The following is a 26,761-nucleotide window of genomic DNA, read 5'->3' on the forward strand; positions in this document are numbered from 1 at the left end:
AATTTCAAAGAACAGACTTTCAAAAATATTCTCCCAAAGTTTCGTAGTCCAGATAATTGAGTAAAGGTATTTAAATGGCTATTAAATTTGACAAGGTTTTACCGTTTCGACTGACAGACACGCGATTGTTCCAGCCATCCTCCTGTCAGACTAGCGCTTCAGACAGTCCTTCAGACTGAAGTTTTCGTGAGGATTTATAGTTTATGGACTGTTTTGATTTCGGTAATTACATCTAGAAAGGTAAAAGCATTGATGGCATCTATAAAAGAGATATATGAAAGCGAAATGAAAGTCCAGTGAGGAGGACGCACGAGAGGAGACCTGCACGGTTAATTGGTATGTGTATACTGTAATACTGCATTTACAATGCTTATCAGTGGCATGCACTTTGATCGTGAAAGTGAAAGTGCCCTTTGCGGTCGCATTGTGGTGCCCCCGTGTTCCCATTTCTCCCGATGTGAGCTCCAGTCCATTACAATTTAGAGCGGTTAAGGCCCGGGTATACTTCATTTCCCGTGAGCCTTTTAAAGAAACTCCTTTGGCCATGAATGAATTAATTAATTCAAATAAATACTTTAAAATAATTTGAGCTTCAGCCTGGTTTAATAGCATTTATATATATATATAAAAATGTCTTTGGTCAAATTAAGCTGTAAAATAAATAGTTTATCCCTTTAAATGCAATGGATTTTGAAAGATATCAACAGATGGGTATATCTTTAAAACCATTCAAGGTATGACTTTGACGATGATATCATTTTAAAGCTTATTGTCTCATCTTTCCATTGATACAAAATTGATTCAAAATCTCAATTTTGAAATTTGGGTCACTGTGACTCATTTTGCTGGATCAGGTCACATATAATTCCATTGAATGGGTGCCACTTGGTTAACGCTTGAAAAACCACACACGGCAATCGAGACGGTAATCCATACGACCCCAGTGAATTAATCGGTGTGTTGCCACAGATTATTTTCTTAAAAATCTTAGTTTGTGTTTATCTGAAGAAAGTAAGTCTTAAATATCGGGGATGCCATGAGGGTGAGTAAATGATGAGAGAATTTTCATTTTTGGGTGAAAACTATCCCTTTTAACTAAAATAAAATACATATTAAAAAATAAAGCATTTTTTAAATACTTTTTTTTTCAGCTATTTGCCAAGGTAACATTTCTCAATTTTAACAAAAATAACTAAAACTAAAAAAACACATAGGCATATTTAAAAAAAAAAAAAAATAAAAAAAAAAAAACAAAGTCACAAAAAAATTACTAAAACTTGAACTAAAATTGAAATGAAACAGAAAATATAAAAATAAATTCAGAATATAAATAAAAACTATAATAGTATGTCAGTGATGCTAAAATAACACTGGTTGACACCTCTCTAGCGGAAATGCTCTGATTCAAGTAAAAACAGTTTCACTGTTGGGTGTGTGCAACCACGGAAATAAGACTTCATCTTTCTGCAGTTCTTCACTCCAGATGGACGATGTCCAGACAGCACTCTGCACAGCATGACTGATGCTATCTACTTTAACATGCCAGAGTGTGTGTGTGTGTGTGTGTGAGAGAGAGAGAGAGAGAGAGAGAGCACAAACTATTGAGAGCAAGAGACTTGGAAAAAAGAAAGGAGAGTTTGTTCCTTGTTTTGTGCAGAGTGAAGTATGTATATGTGGTGAGTGTTCGGCTATATACGTTCTCTAGACACGCACTGTGAGGGTTCGCGTGTATGGCATGGCTGTGTAATATGACTCACTCCTTGCCAATATAAACTGCTCTTTGGCTTGTTAAATGGAGAAGCATGCAGCTCCCCTGAAAAAGATTTGCTGTCGTCCGAACTTTTGAGAGAGTGCACAAGATGAATTTTCAGTTTTATAACCCTAGTTTCTTTGCCAACTCCATAGAAGAAAATGTCAAAGTCTCCTGAACTTTAAAAAGAAATGGCTGATGCTAATTAGAACAAAATGCATTCAGTAAGATATTATCGTCTCACAATATTCAATTCTTAAGCTAATAATTAATGTATTATCTTTTATGTGATCATGATTGAACATTATTCATATTTTATGAAACTATGAAATTATATTCAGAACTGCAACAAAATTACAGATTTAATCTTTAAAATGAATAAATATGTAATACTATCTATTATATTTGATAAACATTATATTATTTTATTATATTATTTATATAATAAATAATATAGAGTCTAGTTCTATGCCATTATAAAGCGTAGATGCATCAGGATATTTATTAAAATAACTCAGATTGTGTTCATCTGAAAGAAGAAATTCCTATACATCTAGGGTGGCTTGAGGGTGAGTAAAGCTTGGGCTAATTTTCATTTGAAAGTCAACTCATCCTTTAACTCATCCTTCATGTTGTATGGATGGAAATAATGCATTTTGTCCATAGAATGCATTTTTTCGATTCTGTATATTGATATGACTGGCAGAGTCCAAACTAATTGATAATGAAATTTATTGTTGATTATTTTAAATATCAATTATTATCCGTTTGTATTGATTAACTCTTATAACCCAATAGTTAAAGGGGTACTTCATCTCTGGCAAAATGTTTTATATAAATCTTGGCTGCCTATACAGTAGAAAGGTGAAAAAAAAAAAAAAAAATTGGTGCTACCTGACTAGAAAAAGGCTATTGTCTTCCCTTTTGCAAAATAATTTGGAAAACACCCATAATGTACCGGATGACGTGTTTTGCTGACAAATAAACATGAATTTCTATGTCCAAGTAACATGGACAACGAGTAAACAATGTTAATTTATTTACATACAGTATATGAGCGACTAGGCATGTGATGGTATTACATTTTCATGTTCCGATAATTGCTGAAGCTTTTATCATGGTATACGGTATTATCACAATATTGAAATACATTGCAAAAAAAAAAAAAGTTGTCATGTTATAAGAGGTTTAGTAACTTTTTCTAGTAACAATTGAAAGAACTGAACATTTAAACACAATAAAGCAATACACAAAAATTTATAAAGTAAACAAATGTTTCAAACAGATTAAAGTGTGAAAGAATTATGAAGAACATTAGCTTTTTACAGTAAGGTCTCATTAGTTAATTTGAAGTAATACATTAACTAACATTAACAATGAGCAATAGTTACATTTATACTAGGGGGGTTGTTGAATGCTCGACTCTGATTGGTTGATCAACGTTCTAAGGTGTGCAATTATTTTCAGGGAAACGCACGGCTAAAGTAGTTCTAGGCAGTTCCATATCACTTCGCCAAATGATTTCAATTTCAATAGGTCCTACAGCCTACAACTGCAAAAAGAAACACCAACCAATAGTAAACAATAGATGAAAATGACAAATTAGTGTCATGGTTTTCGCCACAAAATACGTTTTATTGAGTCCTGAAAGTGCTTACTGTCTCTCTCTCTCTCGCTCTCTCTCTTTCAAACGTACACACATACTGTATAACATTAGTACAGACACACACTTGCACAGAAACGTTTTGTCAGCGTTTCGCGTCATGGCCGCATTACCACCTCGGGTGTGCATTATTTTCTAAGAATTCAATGGCTGGAATTGCACTATTAAGGAATAAAAGCAAACGATTACTTGAAGTTCATCCACCAGAAAAAAGGACCCACTATCCATCTCAAAAGAATACTTTTAGACAACTTTTACACAACAAATCATGTTTTAGACAATATATAATAACCCTTCATGCTTTATATGCCTTATATTTTTGCTGTTAAACCCTCTGGTAAGATAATCCGGTAACACTTTACAATGAGGTTCATTAGTTAAACATTAGTTAATGTATTAACTAACATGAACTAACCATGAGCAATACATTTGTCTCTGTATTTACTAATCTTCGTTAACATAAGTTAATGAAAATACAGTTGTTCATTGTTTGTTCATGAGAGTTCACAGTGCATTAACTAATGTTAACAAGATTTTAATAGTAAATGTTGAAATTAACATTAACAAAGAAGTGCAGTTCATTATTAGTTTAACTAATATAGTTAACTAATGTTAACTAATGAACCTTAAAGTGTTACCGATAATCCCTTTGAATGATCCACAGTCAAATACATGATCATGCATGTTTTATATTATGGTAACAAGTTAAACCACTTGCTATTAAATGCAAATTTCAAACCATTTATGCTGTTTGCTTCACAAAGATGTGACTTTGGTGGATTCATACTAAGATTTTTGCCTAATTTTTCTATTATTGTCATTGTTCAATGTTATCTGTACATTGATGTGTATATTGATGTGCTTTTGCATGTTGAAAGGAAGCTTGTGATAAATCAAAGTGCTATATTTGTTATGTCTCATACTTGTATGTCTGAAAAATGTGGCTTGACATTAAAGTGAGCGATTAGATGGGGTTTAGAGACCTTTGCCAAAAACATGCTGGGTCATGTACGAAGACTGGAACGACTGCTAGATTGACAGTAATGGTTATGTTTTGTCTGGGATGTAATGGTAGTTTGGCTGTCAATATTGTATAAATATAGGCAGGATGAGGTCATTTCCTAATTGGTGTTTGGTGAAGTGTATATTTTGTTTTTAGAAGGAATGTTTTGCTGTATGAATGCTCTTTCACTCCATCAAGACCAGTGTTGTAATTGTAAACTAAAACTATTAAAAATTGTTTTCATTATGCAAAATAAGTCTGAAATAAAATAAAATGAATAGATGATTTAAAAAATAAAATAGAAATGTTGCCTGAATTAAATATAAATTAAAGCTGAATGGAAATATTAAAAAAAACAAAAATGACAAATGCATATAAATTACTAAAAATGTAACTAAAATTAAAATGAAAACTGAGCATAAAAATACAAGCTAATTCAAAATATTACATACTGTACACTGCAAACCCTAATAAGTTTGCAAAACTCAAAAAATTTGAGGCAGTTGGTTATAATAATTTAAGTTATTATTTAAGTTAAGAAATTCAAATTAAGCAAGCAGAACTGGCAGATTTTTATTTTTATCATTATTATTATTATTATTATTATTATTATTATTATTATTATTATTTTGTACTCATTTTAATTGTTCTTAAATTTAAATATTTGAGTAAACTAATTCATACATTTAACTTAAAATTATTATGCAAACTGAATGTAAACATTTTTATTAGTAGAAGCTTGGCAAGCTATAACTAGCTAATACAGAAAATGCTAATTTACTAAGTTGCTAACATGTTAGCAATAGCATGGTATAGCACTTGCAGAATGAGTACATCAATATAAAACATTTAACAACATACTTGCTCTCAAACCAAGTCGCATGCACAACTTGTCACCATGATGGTAACTTTCCAAAAACCCATATTATCAGAAACTCTTCTAAATTAGCATAACAAAACATTAATCACTAAATCACTAAATCTCCCACTTAATATCAATCTTGCACAAAAAACTTTATATAACACTTAATTTTAGCATTTACTCACCCTTTCAAGTGCCATGGGCAAAGCATGCTTGGAAACATAAATCCCAGCCCAGTTTCATTTAGACTCAAGTTCATCTAAATCAAAAGAAATTTGTTCATAAAACTTAAAGCTATGAAACAGTTCAGTTTATATCAGTTATGTGAACTCAAAAGAAAAAGAAAGTGCTAAATACTCATAAAAGATAATTTGACTGAACTAATTTGTTTAATTTAAGTTTTTCCTACTCAATCCAATTAATTATTTTGAGTGTTAGGGTTTACAGTGTAATAGTACATAATAATAATAGTAATAATAGTAATAATAATAATGGTATATAATATTATGGTATATAATAATACTGTAATATATCAAACTAAATACTAAGATAACACTGATCAAGACCTTACAGCTCAACAGCTAAAATAGGTGTAAAGGCTGTATTCAGAGTATAAAAATACTTAAAGATTTTGCAAATTGTATGTGGTTGTATGTATTTGATGTTTCAGTTAACATGATGTTGTAAAATGTTTTATGTTTTGACAAACCCAGCTAAGAAATGATAGTGCCTGTACGTGTTAACACTCAACACTTTCTCTTATCTTTTGTACCTTGCAGAGACTTGTCCAAAAACCTGATCGGCTGCCTCCATGTGGATGTGTTTAAAGGTCTCACAAACCTTGTTAAACTGTAAGTCCTGTTTTTGTTACTACTATGAACCTAAAGAAATGCAGAATTCTTTGAAATACCTGTTTTTCAACATAATTAAATTTCATAGAAATATGGGTTATTTATTGTATTATACAACAACTACAACAAAAACACACATGCTTTCAGTGTAAAATGAATCCGTCAATGCACGTTTCATCACATAATGCAAATGTAACGTATTTATCCATTTATCTCTCCGTCCATCTCTCCATCTGTCTGTTTATCTGCAGATATTCTTATTAGATTGTGATGATGAGAACGCAAATGTCATTGGTGGTGTTTGGCTTAGATTCATTAGCCTAATTACCCTTCACAGAATTCTGAAACTCATAACAGATGTTGTTAGATTAGAGTGTTAACGTTGACTTCCCATGGGTGTAGCGACAGCTGCAGGTGTAATAGTGAGCATCATCTTCACCAGGGTGAAGGTGAAGATTATAACTGATCCAGTCGTTTCAAGACAGCAGTTGAAGCACTGAACAGATTTCATCCCAAACAGATGTGATGTCAAGGGTATACGGAAAAAAACTGAAAACAAACTGTTTGTAATTAGGCTTTTTAGTTTAATATGGTAATGGATCCCACTTAAATGGGACTGGTGTTATAATCCTCAAGTTTATGTTTTTGGGTTTTCTTTGATTTTTATTTGTTTATATATATACATCGCTTACTGAACCTGATAAATAAAATGGAATATTGTTACTGCTATTATTATGAAATGTAACAAACTGCGACAATCTATGAAGATTGTGCTAAATTATTTAAATATCTCATAATAATAACAATATTCCATTTTATTTATCAGCATTATTCAAGATACCTAAAGGTGCAGTAAGCGATTTCTGAGAAGCGCTGTTGAAGGTGGATCAGACTGAGCATCACAACACACTTGTAGCCAATCAGCAGTATGGGGCGTGTCCACTCATGATGGGAGAGAGAGATTGAGCAAGAGGGAGATTTGAAGCAAAACTTTAGAAAGAGAGATTGCTGTGAGACATTACAAAACAGAAAAACTCAGAAGAATATCTCCAGAAAAAGAAGAGTTATGATCTTTAATGTTTCTGCTCCATATGCGAGTATAGGCCTGTTCACACCAAGAACTATAACTATAAAGATAATTATATTTCCGTCCACACTAACAAATGATAATGGTCTGTTTATTCTAAGCTCACGCGCTGTGGTTTCAAAGTGTGTACAACATGTTTTTGTTGCGTTTACATGTTTTTAACCAGCAGATGTCCTCAGCATGCTATGTTTCAAGTGAATAGCTAGTGTAATCGATCGAAGTTAATGAAACAGTGAATTTAGCCGACGAAGTCAATATAGTGGAATAAAAATAAATAAATAAATAAAATAAAAAATAGTCTTTTTCACTGCAACTTCAAAGGAAGCAAGACAATGTTGTCGAAACTAGAACTGGATACCTGAGGTAATTTTCTGTTACACTGTTTGCTAGCCTGGTATAATGATATCATCATTATTACTTGTCACCATTTAATTCCGAGGGTATAAAATGGTATATATACAGGTGCTGGTCATATAATTAGAATATCGTGAAAAAGTTCATTTTTTCTTTATTGTAAATTATTTTAAAAAATGAAACTTTCATTTATACTAGATTCCCTACATGTAAAGTAAAACATTTCAAAAGGTTTTTATTTTATTTTTATTTTTTTTTAAATTTGTTGATTAGAGCGTACAGCTAATGAAAGTCCAATATTCAGTATCTCAAAATATTAGAATATTTACATTTGAGTTTCATTAAATGACCATCCCTACAGTATAAATTCCGGGTATCTCTTGTTCTTTGAAACCACACTAATGGGGAAGACTACTGACTTGGCAATGGTCCAGGAGACAATCATTGACACCCTCCACAAAGAGAGAAAGTCACAGAAGGTCATTACTGAATGTGGTGGCTGTTTACAGAGTGATGTATCAAAGCAGATTATAAAATCCAAAGTTGACTAGAAGGAAGAAATTGGGTAGGCAAAGGTGCACAAGCAACAGGGATGACCACAAGCTTGAGAATACTATAAAGTATGTAAGTAAAGCCAATTCAAACACTTGGGAGAGCTTCACAATGAGTCAAATGAAGCCGGAGTCAGCGCATCAAGAGTCACCACACTCATACATCTTCAGGAAAAGGACTACCAAGCCACTTCTGAAACAGAAACAATGTCAGAAGCATCTTACCTGGGCTAAGGAGAAAAAGAACTGGACTGAACAGTGGTCGAAAGTCCTCTCTTCAGATAAAAGTAAATTTTGCATTTCATGTTGAAATCATGGTCCCAGAGTCTGAAGGAAGACTGGAGAGGCACAGAATCCAAGCTGCTTGAAGTCTAGTGGGAAGTTTCTGAAGTTAGTAATGATTTGGGGGGCCGTGACGTCTGCTGGTGTTGGTCCATTGTTTTTATCAAGTGCAAAGTCAATGCAGCCATCTTCCAGGAGATTTTGGAGCACTTTATGCTTCCATCTGCTGACAAGCTTTATGGAGATGCTGATTTATTTTTCCAGCAGGACTTTAGCACCTGCCCACAGTGCAAAAACCACTTCCAAAAATATACAGATGATCTGAAGGCTCAATAGTGCCTCAGCAGTGCCACAGGCTGATCACTTTCATGCCACACTTCACTGATGCTGTAATTTGTGCTAGGAGTAAGACATTTGCTGTAATATGTGCTGCTGACCAAGTATTGAGTGTACAAATGAACATATTTTAAAGAACTTGAACTTTTCTGTTTTGAAAATCCATTTTTTGATTGATCTTAGGAAATATTCTAATATTTTGAGGTACTGGATTTTGGACTTTCATGAGCTGTACGCTCTAATCATCAAAATAAAAAAAAATAAAAAAACTTTTGAAATGTTTTACTTTACATGTAGGGAATCTAGAATATATGAAAGTTTCATTTTTAAAAATAATTTACAATAAAAAAAATGAACTTTTTCACAATATTCTAATTATATGACCAGCACCTGTATGTATATGTTTTTTTGTTTTTTTTTCCTCTCTATATATCCATTTTCTTTAAAGTGTCATTGAAAAGAGGATTTGGCTTGTCAAACAGTGGTGGCTTTTTCTGGACCTCTGCAGTTATCTTCTCCACAATATCGTCTGCCATTTTAAATGCACAAGCCCTTAAATTAGAATGACAGCCAATCAGAATCCAGTGTTTTATCATTCAGCAGTTGGAAAAAAAAAATCGTTGTGAAAGTGATCCCAATTATATTGTTTCTCAATATCGTTATCATTATAGCTGTAGTGTGAACACTGCTATTGTTTTATATTTAGAACAATTTTTAGAGCTATATCTTTATCTTTATAGTTATCATTTTTATTGTGTGCAGGCCTTATCATAGGTTTTGCTATTTTGCAAAACCAAGATATGCTGGTGTCGTAAAATTAGCTATAGTAAAAGGGCAGTTTTGAGTGTCATTGTTTGTATGGAGCTATCAAGCAAACTTTTGCTTGTATACTCTTGTGTACTCTACACTTTTTTTTTTTTCTGTTCTTCCTTGTTTTTCATTTGCCATCTTCGCTTTATTTTCGCAAAGCATTATTTTGCTTCGCTTCAGCTGTGATAAAGAGACATCCACTCTTGCGTTGCATGTTCCTGCGTTCTGGGAGCGGAGCAATGAAGGGAGGGGTGTGTTTGTTTGGGTTGATTTCAAATATCAGCAGTGTTTCTCCGAAATCACTTACTGCACCTTTTAAAGGATTAGTTCACTTTCAAATAAAATTTTCCTGATAATTTACTTGCCCCCATGTCATCCAAGATGTTCATGTCTTTCTTTCTTCAGTCGAAAAGAAATTAAGGTTTTTGATGAAAACATTCCAGGATTATTCTCCTTATAGTGGACTTCAGTGGCCTTCAAACGGTTGAAGGTCAAAATTACAGTTTCAGTGTCAACTTACGGAACGAACACGGCGCCATATTCGTTTTTTTCCGTAAGTAGAATAGGGAAGGCGTAGGACATACAGCGTAAACTTTTTGAAGAATACGGAAAGCGGAAGCACATGCAAGGCGATCATTTGTGTTTATAAAGCATATACAGTTGTATTTTTTTTCTAAAATGACCGATCGTTTCGCTAGATAAGACCCTTATTCCTCTTCTGGTATCGTTTAAAGCCCTTTGAAGCTGCACTGAAACTGTCATTTTGACCTTCAACTGTCTGGAGGCCACTGAAGTCCACTATAAGGAGAATAATCCTGGAATGTTTTCATCAAAAACCTTAATTTCTTTTCGACTGACGAAAGAAAGACATGAACATCTTGGATGACATGGGGGTGAATAAATTATCAGGAAAATTTTATTTGAAAGTGAACTAATCCTTTAAGGGCAACTTACACAATATAAAACAACAAAGATGATTTATCATGTTAACATCAATTTCCATTCAGGATTGTATATTTTGCTCATCATTACCCTGTTTTTGTTGTAGTAACCTTTCGGAGAACAAGTTTTCTTCACTATCTCATGGGATCTTCGACAGCCTTGGCTCTCTGAAAGTACTGTAAGTGTTTTATTGTGCTTTGCATAATTTGCACATTGTAAAATTGCAATGTGCAACACCTGAAATAAAATGCAGATTGCAGTTTATTAGTACTCGTCTTCTCAAGCTTCATATTCATTAGCGTAAACACTTGAGATAAGCTCTCATAACACTTGGCATGTCTTCAAACATAGGGTACATTCAAAGTTTACACTCAGACCCTAGTCTAAATGTAATCCATCTGTTAATCCACACTCTGTAGAAAGGAATGATCTTATGATGTTATCAAAAAACGTTTGGCTCTGATGTAGTTTATTCAATCATTTTTGAACATGCTGTATACATTTTTAGGGAGTTTGATAGCCCGTATCTTCTGTGTGACTGTAACCTGCAATGGTTGGTGGCCTGGATCAAAGAGAAGGCTGTAGTGGTGAAGGAAACTCGCTGCTCGTTCCCTCGCTCCCTACAGGGTCAGCTAATAACCTCGCTCAAGCCTGAAACGCTCACCTGTGGTAAGAATACACTCTCACAGACTTGTTTTCTGTCATGTTGGAGATTTTACACTGACTTCTGTTGTATTTATACTGAAGTAATGTTTTCTTAGCCTCACACAAATAATTTTTTAAAATATATTTTCTTGTATATTTTTACATTTATTTCAATGTAATTCTTTTTATTAATAATGTTGTATTCTTTTTATTAAATATGTTGTATTTAAATGACATTCTGCAACATGAAGTCTGATAAGACTTTTCATGACCTATTACATATTGCACATTAGGTGCCTTATCTGTATTTTAAGATAAAGCTGATTAAAAAAAATAAATAAAAATAAAACACTTTTGCTAATAGTCTAATCAAATGTCCTAAATTGAGTTGTTGAAAAAACAAACAAACAAACAAACAAACAAACTCCAAAACCAGCGATTTCCTGTTCTTTTACTAACACACTCTCCTACACCAAAAGCAAAGTAATCCTGCTATAAATGACCTTCAGCCTTGGTTTGGGCCTCCCATTTATGTTGATTTTGGACTTTCTAACCATAGCTTGTGCAAGAACTACAATAAAACTGCTCTCAGATCACTCATTAATGTCAACTTTTGCAAAAAGCAGTTATCCGTGGCTGACCACAGTGTTCTTTTTTTTCTCTCTCTTTGTTTTTCTGCGTTCTCTATTTTAGACGCTCCTCTAGAGCTTCCCTCCTTCCAGATGACTCCATCTCAACATCAGATCGTCTTCCAGGGCGACAGCTTGCCATTTCAGTGCATGGCCTCTTTCGTGGATGAGGACATGCAAGTTCTGTGGTATCAGGATGGGAAGATGGTGGAACCTGATGCCACTCAGGGCATCTACATAGAGAAAAGCATGGTGCAGAATTGCTCTTTAATAGCCAGGTAATAGAAACCAGCCACCAAACCCAATACCGACTTCAAAATGCCATTTCTGCACACTAGATGTACATGAATCACACTATGAGCAATGTTTGCCTTGGAGCATGGCGATACATACACCTGAAATATAAACTAACACTCGATCTACCAACATTGTGCTGGAAACTGCTAGAACCTTATTGTAAAGTGTTACCATTTCAGTGGAATACTGAAATCTGTTATGCTAAACCCATTCTTCTGGAGCAACATGTTTTTGTTTGATTTGTTTTCACACAGCGCCTTGACCATTTCCAACATCCAGCCGGGATTCACTGGGAACTGGGAGTGTCGTGTGCGCACCAGTCGAGGAAACAACACTAGGACGGTCCACATTGTGGTTTTGGAGAGTTCTGCCAAGTACTGTATGCCAGATCGGGTGTCAAACAACAAGGGGGAGTATAGGTGAGTCTTGTGAACGCTTCATCAGATGTACATTACTGTTAAAAAGATTTTGAAAGAGGTTCCTTCTGCTCGCCAAGTTTGTGTCTGTTTGATCAAAAATACAGTAAAAACAGGAATATTTTGAAATATTATTACAATTTAAAGTAAATTTCAATTTGAATATATTTTAAAATGTAATTTATTCTTTTGATGCAACTTTGAATTTTCAGCACCATTACTGCAATCTCCAGTGTCACATGGCATTCAGAAATTATTTTAATATGCTAATATTATCAAAGTTGAAACTGCTTACAATTTTTGTGGAAACTGATTTTTTTTTTTTTTTTTTTTTTCCCAGGATGCAGAATAGTTTAAAATAACATTTATTTATTGTCACACTTTGATGTGTTTAATGTTAAATAAAGATATTAATTTCTAAAAAAAAAAAAAAAAAAAAAAAAAAAACACTTACTGACCCCAAACTTTGCATTGGTAAAGATGTTGAATATAACAATGATGGCTCGGCTTGGCATGTGTCATGGCTGTATTGAAAGCAGTATAAATTATTAGCATAGATCTGTCGATCATTTCATTCATTTAATCACATGTGTATGACAGTATCAAAACAAATGTCCCTTATATTTCAAATGTCCCTTATATTTTAGCTCTCCGCTGCACTCTAGTGGTTATAGATCTAAGTGAAACCTGTATTAGGGTGCAAGCAAAAACCATCAGACTGTTTGTATAATTTTTTTTAAATGTTATTGCGTATTTTAACCACTTCAATCAAGTGTATTCTCATTTAAGGCCATTCAATACTACAGACAAGTGATGTTCTTGGTACTTCCTTTCTTGCGCATTACCCTGAAGGAGATTTAGCATGTGTTTTTATCTGTATGCAGATGGCCTCGTACACTGGCTGGCATTACGGCATACTTGCCCTGTAAACGGCAGGTGACCGGAGCTGGCATTTATTCAGGCAGCTCAGCCGAAGAGAGACGTGCATGGAGGCGATGTGACCGGGGTGGACAGTGGGCGGATGACGACTACTCGCGCTGTGAATATATGAAAGACGTCACACGTGTGCTTTATATCATCAACCAGGTAGGTGACTGTAACTTTGCAATACAGTATTCTGTGTTTAATACACCTTTTTTTAGTCGGATATATTTGATTCTTCTCTGCCTGTTCTCATATTTTGCTTTCTTTTCTTAAATATCAGATGCCTCTGAATCTGACCAATGCGGTTCAGACAGCGCAGCAGCTGTTGGCTTACACTGCAGAGGCGCCCAACTTCTCTGACAAGGTTGATGTGATCTTTGTAGCAGAGATGATTGAGAAGATTGGCAAGTTTGCAGAGAAGTATAAAGAGGTGAATCAAATAAAGTAAAGTCATATAGGGGAAAAACTGTTATTGTATTAATATTAACAAACATTCAGCAGTACTGTTCTGAAATAACCGAATGTTATTTTTTCAGTGCAACCCAAAATACTTTCTTTTTTTTTTCTTTTCTTTTCTTTTTTTTTTTTTTTTAATGGAACTGTTTGTTGAACCTTTAGAATGTGCATGTGTTTTTGTTGAGTATCATATTTGATACATCATGCTTTCATGGTTCATATAGTACAATATTGTGAGAATATATTTATATGGCCAGAAAATAAAATTCGGATAGCTTGTAATGCAGGTCAGTGAGATCTTTATAACAGTATAGCAGATTTCTTGCATAAAATGCATATAAATATCACCATATCTCCTTATCATTTCTTAAGATTATATTTAAATGCTTAGTTTTATGATCAAAGCTCTGTAGTTTTTATTGTGGGTGGCAAAAAATAAAATGCAGTGCAATACAATGATGATTGAGAGATGAACAAAGAAATGTATCCTCAAAAGCCTGATGGATTATATTTGATACTCACATTTTACCATGATTTTTCTAAAAATGGATAATCAAGCAAACCAAAGTTGCTTCAGTCCAGTAAGTGTTCATCTTGAAATATTACTAACAATATAAATGTTATTCTTATGTTTTCTTCATAAAAATCAGGAAAGATTTCACAGCAAAAAGACACATGAACCACGACCTAAAGGGGGACATTTTTACAATTCTACTAAAAGGCCTTTTACTTGTTAAAAACTATAATCTGTCAATCAGATGACAGAAGGCATGTAGTCGATTGTGTACAACAGGTTTTTCAGCAAGTTTTGGTCATGTCGATAATTTAAAGGGCTTAGAAATTTGACTCGGCAGGCTTTATAGGGTTAAAATATGACAAAACAACCATTAAAATAAGCTGAAAATCAAGATATTCCTTATTTTATTTACCCTTATGGAAGCTTGTTTCCACCACTGAATAAAAAATAAAAAAAGTTAATTATCTCACAATTCTGACTTTTTTTCTCCCAATTGGGAGTTTACATCTCGCAATTCTTATTTATTTTTTTTCAGAATTGCGAGATATAAACTCAAAATTGCGAGTTATAAACTCAAAATTGTGAGTTATAAAGTCAGAATTGCGAGATATAAACTCATGCGAGTTATGAAATCAGAATTGTGAGTTATAAAGTCAGAATTGTTAGATATAAACTCGCAATTCTGAGAAAAAAGAGTCAGTCTTTTTTACCCTCAGAATTGGACTTCATGGCCCGGTTTCACAGACAGGGCTTAGCCTAAGACAGGATTAGGCCTTAGTTTAATTAGGGCATTTAAGTAGCTTTTATAAACTTTTACTAGGGGAAAAAAAAAAAAAAAAAACATTACTGGTGTACATCTTGAGACAAAACAATGACACTGACATATTTTAAGATATCTCAGTACAAGTTGCTTTCAGTTAAAACAGCTCAAACATGAATTTTAGTCTAAGACTAGCTTAAGCCAAGTTTATATCTCAATTCCAAATTTATATCTCACAATTCTAAGAAAAAATATTGTCACTATATCACATAGTTATGACCTTGTAACATGCAATTGTGACTTTATCACACAGTTCTGACTTTATAACTCACAATTATGTCTTTATATCATGCAATTCTGAGGAAAAAAAGTCAGAACTGTGAGAGATAAACTCGCAATTATGCTTTTTCTTTTTATTCCATGGTGGAAACAAGGTTCCATAATTTCTAGACCTGAATAACTGTCATATATATTTGTTATCGTGTAGAAATTGACAAAAAAAAATTCTTTATATAGTAAATTATAAATAACTAGAAGAATCATGTGGCCTTTGAATATTGTTGTGGACAGTTGGGGGCCTTAAAAGGTTTATAACCATTGATTTAAAGCAGCGTCACTGTTCGCCACCTCCATTCCTCTCTGGAGAACAAAACAGGCTTTTGCAGTTGAATCTGTAAGGAGAGGAGCAGATAGGATCAGAACGGAGGGATTTGGACACTGGGCCACAGGAACGTAGAACCGATTTTTGAGGATCAGGTTGCACTTCACTCAGTGTTGAGGGGAAATGTTATCGTGTAACACCTGCGCAGGGATCTGTACCATCATTCAACATCTCACATATTGCAAGGACACGTTATTAAATTTTACTTGCCTTGCCATTTTGCCATGCTTGTGTAATTTTGCTTTGGAATTTAGTGGAACTCAGTCATATTGAGTTGACAAAGAGGAGGCTGTTTAGGGCTCTGACATTGTTTTTTTTGATAACATTTGCAGCGTGTTTCTCTAGTGTGGGAATGTTGGACGCATCCCAGTAATCACATTTTAGTTCTTTAAAAAAAGGATTCACTTATCAACATTTTTCTGGGTGTGATGTCAGGTTGTGTTAATTTCAGGAATGCAGGAATGCAGAAGTATTGCATCTGTGGTGGGAGTGTAACAAAAATGTTCTTGTTTGTGTGCGTGTGTACATTGAATTAGTATGTAGTCTGATTGTGGGTGTAATGCACGCCAGAGGAATCAGCAGTGCTGTGGGTGTGCATGCATTGTCTCTAACTGCATTTCCTCTCTCAGCTGGGAGATGTGATGGTGGATATCTCCAGTAATCTGATGCTGGCTGATGAGCGAGTGTTATGGATGGCTCAGAGGGAGGCGCGAGCTTGCTCGCGTATCGTCGAGTGCCTGCAGAGGATTGCCGTTCTCCGAATCAGTAATGGGGCTCTGGCCTATTCTACTGTGAGTACTGCCAAAATGATTTCAGTTGTACATTTTAAAAGAACTTTCTCCTAAATTGGCAGGTATTTTTGTGATATTTCTATAATATTATAGTTTTTATTAATATTTTGAATTGGATTTTATTTTTATATTTTCAGTTTTCATTTTAATTTGTTTCATTTTTAGTTTTTATTTTATTAGATTTATGTTTATTTGTCTTTTTTTTTTTTTTTTTTTTTCAATATTCCTAGAAAAAAATTAATTTCAGTTTTAGTTATAATTTATTTTTAATTCTAATAAACTTAAACTTATTTCAATCAGTTGCCACTGCAATATTTCGACATTTTTTTAATTTTTTCAGGTTTGATTTCAATTAACGAAATGTTTTTAATAGTCTTATTTTTAGTTTTTACAATAACACTGTCGATTTTTAAAGAAATATCCCTCAGTATTCTGCTGGTTTAACCAGAATTTTAAATGAATATTATTATTATTATTATTATTTTAAATGCTCCAGAATGCTTTACCACTTGCAATTTTCATTGCAATTTTCACTGATAACTGACATTTAAGTCTTCAACAACTGATTGATAGTAATAAAAAAAAAAATCTTATGCAAGCATTTCCATTTTGTTCATCATAACAGCAAGAATGTCTATTTTAGTAACTTCAAATATTTAATTGGAATTACTGAAAAATAATGTAAGATTACTTCATAAATGGAAAAGCGATTTGATTACAGGACAGTGTTCATATATTTAGAGATGTGTGTTCATGCACAATATAAAGATAATAAATAAAAAAATGTAATTTTTTTTTTCTCAAGCAGCTGAACAGTATACGTAACTTATTTAAACTGAAATAAATGTAGATATTTGTATATATTTTCTTTGTTAAAACCTGTATATTTTCAACAAAATATAAAATGCAAAACTTTAGGGTTGGTACATTTTCAGTGTTTTTGAAAAGTCTCTTCTGCTCACCGAGGCTGCATTTATGTGATCAAAAATACAGTTTAAAAAAAAAAAAAAGAGAGAGAAATTATTGCTATATAAAAATGCTGTTTTCTATTTTAATATATTTTAAAATGTATTTAAAGGGTTATTAGTGTTATTTTTCTTACACTTTTTCAGGATTCTTGATCTGATGAATAGAAAGTTCAAAAAAGCATTTATTTTAAATACTGTAGAAGTCTTTTGTAACATTATAAACATTTACTGTTACTTTTCATCAATTTAATACATCCTCTCTAAATAAAAGTATTAATTTCTTTTTAAAAAATTATACTGAGCCCAAGCATTTGAGTGGTAGTGTAGGTTATATAAACTTTAGATAGACTTTAGTTTGAAGTAGTTTTCACAGTCCTTCAGTAACATGTGATTGAATGAGTATGGTGTGGCAACTATTCTTTTTTTTTTACCCTTGCCTGTTTCTACAGAACTCTCATAACATTGCTCTGGAGGCTCATGCGATCAAGGCCAGCAGCTTCAATGGAATGACCTGCACTCTATTCCAGAAGGTCTCACCGGAGCGCACAGCCATGGCCAGAGATCCCGACATCAACCTAGAGCGCCAGCTCAGCTTCAAATGCAACGTGACCAGCAACCTGTCAGCTTTGGCTCTCAAAGTAAGCGTTTGTCTCAGGTACTTTCTGTACGTCAGTGTGTGTGCAGTATACGGTACTGTAGATGTTTTGTCACAGCATATAAGATGAGTGTTTCTTCAATCCAAGAACTCCAATATAGCTGTGGAAGCAGGAATGTATCCATCATGTTTTGACAGTAACATTATTGCATCTCCATGTCTGCAGAACACCGTATTGGAGGCGTCATTACAGCTTCCCCCGTCTCTCTTCTCATCTCTGGGAAGTTCAGGTCAGGCTGAAGAGGCCGTCTACAAACTCCACCTTCTAGCCTTCCGCAATGGCAAACTCTTCCCCCCAACAGGAAACTCCACCGTCCTCAGTGACGGCAGCAAGAGGAGGAGTGTGGTCACACCTGTGATTCTCACAAAGATCGGTAAGAACACTCTTGGTGCTGATTCCACTGCCGTGGGCAAGATCATACATGTGCTCAAACCCACTTCATCGTTGATGTTATACTGTATTTCTACCTGGCTAGAAAGCAGATATTTTAGTTCCCCTCAATCCACAACAAATCCTTTAAATATAACGGTACTCAGAACAGGAATGAAAAATTGAAGTATAATACAAACATAAATTATAGTGGCATTCATTACAAACAACATTTATAATAAACGGCAAGCTTAAAACTATTTATTTAACGCAAAGCTGATACAAATAAACTTGTACTTCTGTCATTCAGCATTGGGGCTGTTTAAAGATGAATCGTGATTAATCACATTATATAAGAATAAAATATATAAAATAAATATGCAAAATAAATATGCATAGTAAACACACACATATTATGTGTAAACAAACTTGTTTTGGATGCGATTAATTGCAATTAATCGTTAAACAACCCTATTTGGCTTGAATCCTAATGTGTGCGCGCTTTGTGCATGTTTTGCATGCTTTGTGTTAAGTGCATTATATAATTCGCTTTGGAATATAAATTGCTGCATGTTTCAGATGATAAAACAATGTCACTTGTGTTCTGGAAAATATGTAGAGTATTCAAAAAATAAGTGTATATTTGAAACTGTTTGGAACAAAACCCACAGCACTCAACAGCAACAAAAAACAGCTCTGATCACGACATCCTCCATCCTCCAGTTGTTGATGTTGCTTAAATGAGGCATTATTTTATAAGGTTTTTTTGTTTTGTGATTTGATCTTTGCTGTACAGCATTATTATCATCCATCCCTCCCCCATTTTGTCTTCAAGCAGGTAAAGAGGCATTGTGTCATAGACACAACAACAATAATAGTATCTATAGAAGTGAGAGGGGGCGGCAAAGAAGGGCACAGGGAGCTCCTGGAAAAAAAGTTACCTGCTATAAAATATTGATTTCACTTAGAAGGATAAGCAGAGAAGAAAGCATTTGCAATCCCAAGAAAAAGCTGCAAAGGTTCCAAAAAGGGGATTTTTGAAGCAACCATTTTTGGTTCCCTAAAGAACCTTTCAGTGAACAATTCTTTAAAAGAACCTTTTTTTTTTTTTTTTTCTTAGAATTCTAAAGAAACTTTTTTCAACTATAAAGAACATTTTTTGCAATGGAAAGGTTCCATGGATGTTATAAGGGGCTTTCACACCAGAGGAACGTTTTCATAGTTTCTATATCTATTGGTGGAAGTATCTGCTTTTTGGTGCGCTCAACACCATAGGAACTGAGAATGATTTTAATTATAGGAATACCTTTTGGGGGGACTAAATTAGCTCCTACTTCAGAGTAGAGTCTAACCCAGCACAATAGTGATGTAAGTGTACACTGATTGGCCGAACTCATGTCATAGGAAACACCAGCATATGTACCACTCCGAGTTGTCTCTTAGCCCTCCGTTTTGCTCTTTCAGCACTTATACGTCTACATTCCACCTCCGTCATCACAAAACCTACAACACACAACAAAAACACAGCTCTGATCACGGCATCCTCCATCCTCCAATTGTTGATGACTCTTTTCCCGCCGTTGACAGAATTTTCTGTCATTTATGAAACAACGCTTCCCGCCATTGACGGACAATTTCTGGCTTTCCATGTTTTCACTGTTATGTGGTAGCGGACGCTATTACGTGTCTTGTGAAAGAGTAGAGGATCTTGGCAAACATGGGCAAAAAAGGAGCAGAAACAAGCGATTAAAAGTATTGCTTATGCATGTTGTAGTCTTTGGAAAAAAATAATTTTTCTCAGCTTTTTGTTCAAAATGTAGCTTTTTTTTTTTTTTTTTTTATGAAACTTGCCCACATTTAAAGGGATAGTTCACCCAAAAATGAAAATTTGATGTTTATCTGCTTACCCCCAGCGCATCCAAGATGTAGGTGACTTTGTTTCTTCAGTAGAACACAAATGATGATTTTTAACTGCAACCGCTGCCGTCTGTCAGTGGTATAATGCAAGTCAGCGGGAACTTGGACTATAAGAGTAAATAAAACACGGTAGACAAATCCAAATTAAACCCTGCGGCTCGTGACGACACATTGATGTCTTAAGACACGAAACGATCGGTTTGTGCGAGAAACCGAACAGTGTTTATATCGTTTTTTTACCTCTTATACACCACTATGTCCAACTGCATTCATCACTCGATTCGTTTGGTCTGATCGTGCTCTGACAGCGGCAGTGATGTCTCGCGCATATACTTCAATGAGAGCGAGACATCACTGCTGCTGTCAGAGCGCGATCAGACCAAACGAATTGAGTGATGAATGCCGTTGGACATAGTGGTGTATTAGAGGTAAAAAATGATATAAATACTGTTCGGTTTCTTGCACAATCCGATCGTTTCGTGTCTTAAGACATCAATATGCCATCACGATCCGCAGGGTTTAATTTGGACTTGTCTAAGCAAGTTTTATTTACTCTTATAGTAGAAGTTCCCATCCACTAGCATTATGTGACTGACAGACAACAACGGTTGGAGTTAAAAATCATAATTTGTGTTCTAGTGAAGAAACAAAGACACCTACATCTTGGATGCGCTGGGGGTAAGCAGATAAACATCAAATTTTCATTTTTGGGTGAACTATCCCTTTAAGTGTTGATTTAAAAAAAAAAAAAAAAAAAAAAAAATGAAGCTAGAATAAAACTTTTTTTTTTTTTTTTTTTTTTTTCATACACAACACAATATTCTGGGGGCCATGACATTTTTGTAAAAATGATCAAAACTGCTGGCGGGAAAATGGTTAAGAGTGTACCATCAAAGATGGTCCATAACCAGAATTGTTTTGAGTTTTATAACACAAACTGATTAAACGTCCATTCTCCTGTTTTTTTAGAGGGCTTCCAAATGAAGAACCTGCAAAGTCCAGTGAACGCCACTCTGCGGCGCTTTCTGCAAGGATCGGATGCTGTTCCCGCCTTCTGGAACTTCAGTCTGCTGGGCGGACAAGGAGGCTGGCAGAGCGACGGCTGCCGGATCCTCCACCAGGACGACAACTTCACCACAATGTCCTGCGATTCACTTAATAACTACGCTTTACTGATGGTAAGTGGCTTAAATTTTATTTTGTATAGTGCTTTTCAAAATACATAGTTTCAAAGCAGCTTTACAGAAAATGACTGTTTCAATGTTACAGTTTAGGAAGTATTCTGTTACCAGAGATAAGTTGATCAAAATACTGTCTGTATGGTAGTAATAATAAAGCAATAATATAATACATGTTATGTGGTTAGTCAACTTCCTGTATTCAATTAAGCTAACAAGCAGCAATTACAGCTTGTGCTCGTAATGATTACAATATAAGGGTAATGTTACAATATTAGGATAATATTTGAAAGTTTTGTGTGTCGATCCAAAGTTGCTGTCATCTGAAATCTTCAAAAATCACACCAAAATGTTGCTGGGCTTTCAAAGACTTTGAATATAATGCACATGTTGTATGTAGTGCTTTTACGGTACTTTTTTGTAACGTATATGGAAAAGAGCAGCCTGAACTTTTTGCTGAATAATTCCTTTTGTAGTCCTTGGAGAAAGAAATATAGTAGTTAAGCGTGAGAATTTTCATTTCACCTTCAAGTTGCAAAAATTATTTTAAATGTGTGGCGAGACGAAAATATCAATAAATATTATAATAGTATATAAGTAATACTAAAATAACACTGCTGATCAGTATTTACTGTACATATAAAAGCACATTGCTTAATAGAACAGGGTCTACTTGTGAAAGAAATACTGTGTGTAATGCTGCCGTGTGACTACGATAATAGCCAAAAGTAACAAAAAAGATGTGCAGGATTGTTAATGGATTCCAATGTTCCCATCATCCTCTTGTCATGTAATTACTTGTTATTTCAAAAGGTTTTTTTTAGTGCTGGATTGATCTGCTCTGCAATTTTATTCTGATTTTCCTTCATGTTTGACATATACCATAAGCCTTTGACTCTAGATCTACAACCTCCTGTTGTAATTAGATATTTTCATGCATCCTCAACACCCACCTTCTACCTTCCAGAAGAAGAAGAAGAAAAATCCAAATTATTAGGTGTAGAAATGCATTTGCAAATATAATCTGCTGATATGCTCTTGTCTAACAGGATCTGAACAGGACCGGGTACGACGCGTACAGCTTCAAACCTCTTCACCCTGTTATCTATGCCACAGCCATCGTCCTGGTGCTCTGCCTGCTGTCAGTCATAGTCAGTTACATCTACCACCACAAGTAAGTGTTAAAACTCATTTTCAGGGTGATAAATGCAGTTTTTTTTATTAAGTACAAGCAAGGCAAGGGTTTTGAATTTGCTGGTTTTAATGCAATATTTCTTGTGTTCGCAGGTCAGTGCGTATAAGTAAGAAGTGCTGGCACATGCTGGTTAACCTGTGCTTGCATATTCTCCTCACCTGTGCTGTGTTTGTGGGCGGCATCAACCAAACGTACAACGCAAGTGTTTGTCAAGCGGTATGTGCCTGATTTTCCACGTGTACTGTATATGAGTTTAGGGGACAATATGTATAATCAATACATTATATCTTTATACAAGTTTCTCGGTTTATATACAGAACTGCAATACTGCGCTCAAGTTCACATTTAATATTCTTAAAGTCGGCATGAATCAGATGTTTTTTCCCTGTTGTGACGTTCTGTACATCCAAATGAAATGGCTTCTGGAACAAGAAAAAATGTAGGGTGGGACTTGATTTTTTTTCGGTGGGGAATTGTTTGGATGGTTGTGGTTTGCGATCGGTGGACCTCATGTGAGTGACAGGTTGCCCTGCCCTCGCACCAATAAACGTCATCAGAGAAGAAATGTTACTGCAAGAGGGAGGGGAAGATATTTTGATTAAAGATTATGAGGGCATGTGAATTAAAAAAAAAAAAAATAATGATGTGCACAGTTAAAGCTTTTATAATATATACTGCAATATTCCATTAAAAAATATAAGAATTGACCATTTTGATTTCATGGGGACTTTAAATGGTGCTATTTTGAGAATATTTGCATTTTCATTGGCTTGAAAAGAGTTTTTCTAATGTCACGTCCTGAAGGTGGGGATAGTGCTGCATTACTCCACACTGGCCACGGCCTTGTGGTCCGGCGTAACTGCACGCAACATCTACAAACAGGTGACACGGAAGGCCAAACGCTACGAGGAGCTGGATGAGCCTCCACCTCCACCCAGACCTATGCTGAGGTAAAGGTCAATTTAATCGATGAGTAGAAGTGTAAAAAAGGCAGATTTTTTTTTATTATTTAATAAAAAAAATCAAATAAATATAATTGAATGTACAAATAATAATTTTATTAAAATAAGCAATTAAAGATAGAAATATAAAATAATATAATATAAATGTAATATAAAATGATAAATCATTTATCTTTTTTAAATAAATTAAAAAAGTACGTATGGTGTGATTGATTTTAGGGAACACAGAGTCTGGAACTTTCATTTTACACTTGAGTTGCCCAAAAGGCAAAACTTTGTGTGTTTTAAATTAAGTTCCTCTGCTTTCCACTTGGTGTCAGTAAACATACAACAGTAAGCAGGGCTTTTTTAGGTGAATTGTCCGTGGAATTTAAAATTATAATCTTTAAAGGTATATTTCACCCAAACGTTCTGTCATTTTCTCACCCTCAAGTTGTTACAAACCAGTTGAACTTACTTTCTCCAGAACACAAAAGAGGATATTTTGAAAAATGTTGGTAACCAAACAGTTTTGGTTGCCATTGACATTTTATGGACAAAAAGAATATCTTCTTTTGTGTTCTGCAGAATAAAGAAAGTCATACAGGTTTGAAACAAAATGAGGGAGAGTAAATGATGTGTAGTAAGTATTATTTTAGTACTATTTATACTACTATAGTATCCAGCTTCTAACTAACTTATGATAGAAAAACACTAGTACTTATATGCATATGTATAATCAGTTGATGTCATTTCTACAGTATTAATCTTTTAAATGATCTTTTATTTTTATATTTTCAGTTTTCATTTTAGTTTTAATTCAAGTTTTAGTAATTTTGTTATGTGCTTTTTTTTATTATATATATATATATATATATATATATATATATATATATATATATATATATATATATATATATATAATTAGTTTTAGTAATTTTAGCTCTTCGACTTTTATTTTAGATTATTTTAGAATTTTTTTTTTAATTGTTGTTTTTCATCTAATAAGATTTTCAACTAATGAAATGAAAATAAATAAATAAATAATATTTAAAAAAAAAAAATAATTTAATTAATAAAATGTTATTTATAATAGTTTTAGTTCACAATAACAACACTGTTGATGATCAGGATTTATATACCTTGCTAATTCAATTTCAACTGTAGCCTTAAACAGTATACATTGTTCTTGTTTTTTCTTCTACAGATTTTACTTAATAGGTGGAGGCATACCGATCATTGTCTGTGGAATAACAGCTGCTGCTAACATCAAAAACTATGGAAGTCAAGTTAATGCACCTTAGTAAGTATGAGTTTTAGGACATTTTTTAACTATCCCTTACAGAAAAATTCAAGCTAGGGGTCTTTGTTTGAAAAATATATTGATTGTAATTGACTGATATTGTGTAACATTTGTGTTTGGATACATTTAAGCCACGAGACAAAATGCAACGGTGTATTATGTTTCCTTCACTTTTGTTGCTATTAACGACAGACTGTACAGATACAGCCTGTGTGTGCCTCAAGGCACTTTCCAAATCCCCCTGTGAACTTTTCCTGTCATTTCATAGTCTTTCTCTGGCATGAGAAATTGCTTTTGCTATCGCTGGAGCCTAATACCCATGCTCTGTAAAGTGCAGAATAATACTTTACGGAGGAGTAAGTAGTGTAGACTTCTGAAATTGTGTGAACCTAATTATGCTGCTCTATTTTTGGCTCCCCACCTTGTGCCTGTTGGTTTCCCAGTCTCCCTTCTTTCACTTGTGACAGCTGTTTGGATTGTGTAACAGCATGGTTTAATTTGAAAATCCAGACCATCTGAGATCTTTGGGGTTTAATTAATCTCACGCTACCGTGACAAAAGAAAAAAAACGCTCTGCTGAGCATCACAGAACTCAAAAGTGTCTTACTTTTTCCCTACAATATGAAGCCCTTGATACCACCAATGTAAACCTTCAGAACTTATATGTACTTAAATATAAGAGCTACATTTAAGAGAGCAGACCTGCACTGTGACAGCTGCTTTGATTTATAAAATATGATGGCAGTGTTCTAGCACTGTTCTGTGTATATTTTATGAAAAATTTAAATTTCATTTTCATACTGCTAAGTAGAGCAATGTGGCATTGATTTACTGAAGTATAAAACAGCAAAACAGTTGTTCTCAGCTTTTCATAACATCAGTATTTTAATGTACATTCAACTAATTGACATCAAAATCTAAAAAGTAGTTTTATTATTTTGTTATTATTATTATTGGCATGAATATAGCCTTTAATGTTTATATGTCAATAAAAAAGTGTTAATCACTAATCAACAGTTATGATTTTGTCATAACAGCCCTAGCTGAATTAGTGAAAGCATTATGTTGACTTCAGAACAATTTATATTAGTGTTGTCACAATAATGGAATTTCCAACTACAATACCTTGATATCGATATAAAATATCGATATTCGATACCAATTTCCATACCATGGGGAAAATTGCCGTATCGCCATACAGATAGTCTATTATCTCATAATTTTTGGATAATATGGGTAATTTTGTTGTAATAGCTTTCACACACAGCACAGGGAGGTTTTATTTGAATCGTTGAACTACATTTACAAAAAATTTACAAAAAAGACAAGTAAACAGTCACTAATAAAATAAGAACAAATAAACAAATTGCAAATGATTGCACAAATAAATACAATAGTATAAAGAGGCAAATGAAATAAACATGCTTTAAGTTTTTCAGGTTGGTCTAACAGTAGTATTCAGGTAAGAAATACTACAGAAATGAAATTAATCAAATGTAAAATAACACTTGGAAGTTTTCATTGTAAAAATTAAATATACATTAATGCTTACAATTAAAGTTACAAAAGTTATTCAGTCAAGAGCAACGAGTGATTTTCTCTTTGTTTGATTAATATGACAGACAGCAGCAGGAATATTAGGCTAGC

The 26,761-nt window shown here is 33.9% G+C and overlaps 1 protein-coding gene across 1 annotated transcript in view; it reads left to right on the forward strand.

Moving 5' to 3' along the window:
* The window catches only part of LOC125265673 (adhesion G protein-coupled receptor A3-like), a 55,988-nt gene that overhangs the window by 26,247 nt on the left and 2,980 nt on the right, over positions 1-26,761 (forward strand). The window contains 15 exon segments of the mRNA XM_048186030.1: positions 6,058-6,129; positions 10,598-10,669; positions 11,000-11,160; positions 11,830-12,043; positions 12,317-12,481; positions 13,363-13,564; positions 13,683-13,832; positions 16,426-16,587; positions 18,005-18,193; positions 18,377-18,584; positions 21,467-21,675; positions 22,725-22,849; positions 22,963-23,086; positions 23,675-23,820; positions 25,019-25,114. Of these exon segments, the coding sequence (XP_048041987.1) occupies positions 6,058-6,129; positions 10,598-10,669; positions 11,000-11,160; positions 11,830-12,043; positions 12,317-12,481; positions 13,363-13,564; positions 13,683-13,832; positions 16,426-16,587; positions 18,005-18,193; positions 18,377-18,584; positions 21,467-21,675; positions 22,725-22,849; positions 22,963-23,086; positions 23,675-23,820; positions 25,019-25,114 (2,295 nt within the window).

Source organism: Megalobrama amblycephala, linkage group LG3 (genome assembly GCF_018812025.1).
Source record: "Megalobrama amblycephala isolate DHTTF-2021 linkage group LG3, ASM1881202v1, whole genome shotgun sequence".
NCBI lineage: Eukaryota > Metazoa > Chordata > Actinopteri > Cypriniformes > Xenocyprididae > Megalobrama > Megalobrama amblycephala.